The sequence below is a fragment of the Haemorhous mexicanus genome, chromosome 8 (assembly GCF_027477595.1).
Source record: "Haemorhous mexicanus isolate bHaeMex1 chromosome 8, bHaeMex1.pri, whole genome shotgun sequence".
Lineage (NCBI taxonomy): Eukaryota > Metazoa > Chordata > Aves > Passeriformes > Fringillidae > Haemorhous > Haemorhous mexicanus.
This window is the reverse complement of record NC_082348.1, coordinates 20,967,488-20,968,924: the sequence shown is the minus strand read 5'-3', so window position 1 is coordinate 20,968,924 and position 1,437 is coordinate 20,967,488. Positions and strand designations below refer to the sequence as shown.

At 39.5% G+C, this 1,437-nt stretch overlaps 1 protein-coding gene across 1 annotated transcript in view; it reads left to right on the top strand.

Annotated features, from left to right (window-relative positions):
* The window catches only part of OLA1 (Obg like ATPase 1), a 93,005-nt gene extending 92,352 nt beyond the window's left edge, over window positions 1–653 (top strand). The window contains exon 11 of the mRNA XM_059853133.1: window positions 132–653. Coding sequence (XP_059709116.1) covers window positions 132–233 — 102 coding nt within the window. The 3' untranslated portion in view covers window positions 234–653. The remainder of the gene's footprint in view (window positions 1–131) is intronic.
* Window positions 654–1,437: the final 784 nt, after the last annotated feature.

The window sequence follows — 1,437 nt, the reverse complement described above, 5'->3', positions numbered from 1 at the left end:
GTGACTGTCAAACTCTGAAGCTGAAGTATTACCATCTCTTAACCAAAATGTATTTAAATAATTGCCGTTTGAAAATACTATAAAATGTCTAATGAAGTAACTGATTTTCCTTTTGTCTGTTCTATTTACAGGCTGCTGGAAAATACAGACAACAAGGCAGAAATTACGTAGTGGAGGATGGAGATATTATCTTCTTTAAATTTAATACACCTCAACAACCCAAGAAGAAATGAATACCAGATTTGTTCGCTCAGAAATGAACTGTGCTGCTTCAAAAAGCATATGAATTTTTATTTGGAATTGGAATATCTGGAAACAAAAAGCATACAGTTTCTACCTAGGGAACCTCCCTTCCCCCCAGTGAAATTATTCTTGTTTGTTTTGAATTAAAATATGGCACCTCCAGCAAACATGCAAGTTCACTAAATGTGAACAGCTTTGCATTTCAAACGATTAAGACCCTACTCCAAATTGTAGAAGCTTTTCGGGAACCATATTACTCTCATGATACTTCATTAATCTCCATCATGTATGCCAAGCCTGACACGTTTGACAGTGAGGACAATGTGGCTTGCTCCTTTTTGAATCTACAGATAATGCATGTTTTACAGTACTCCAGATGTCTACACTCAATAAAACATTTGACAAAACCAGCCTTGGTGTGTTTGGGGATGTCTGTATTGACTGACTGTGGTGTGCTGAATGCGATACGGCACCTGGTGGATGCTGATTACAGAATTTTAAGACGTGTATGATACAGTAACTGGCAGTGTGGGGCAGCTGCAATTGTATCTTGAAAGTGAGTCTTTCATGGGAATCAGAAGATTAGGATGCCAATGATTTGTCTCAAAAAAGTTAATGAATTTGTAGATGGACGTTCACTGAAAGATGATACTAAGGATAATAATGATGGCAGCATAAATTATTTTTACTAGAGAGAGGAAATATATGTAGAAAAATCATGGTATCTATGAGACTGGAGCTTTTTCATTCAAATAATTTTGAAAAAGTATTTCGCTCTTGCCTTGAAATTATTAAATTGGGCTGGAGCTGTAGTCCTGATGTTGTGCATTGTCCTCTCAGGTCTGGTTTTGAGGCCAGACCACACACGGATAGTGCTGTGAAGGAAGAGGTCACACTGTGCTGAATAGGTAAGTTGTTCTGCTGAAATGAGGTTGCAGCTGGGAGTGCCTTTTTGCCTCTTTACTTTTTAACTGTGAAGGAGAGCTGGTCGCTCTGGGTAACAGAAAAATAAGGTGTTGGTAAAACAAAACCAAGTTTGTTCTTTCAGTGTGAGGTGCAGAGCTGCCCTTTCTCACAGTCTGTTGAGTGTGTTTAAACAGCCTGGCTGTGACTGAGTGCCCCTGGTTTTGGCTACAGGTTCAGTGGGGTCGAGGCTGGGAGAGATGCTCTTGTGACCTGTGTCTTGTTGGTGTG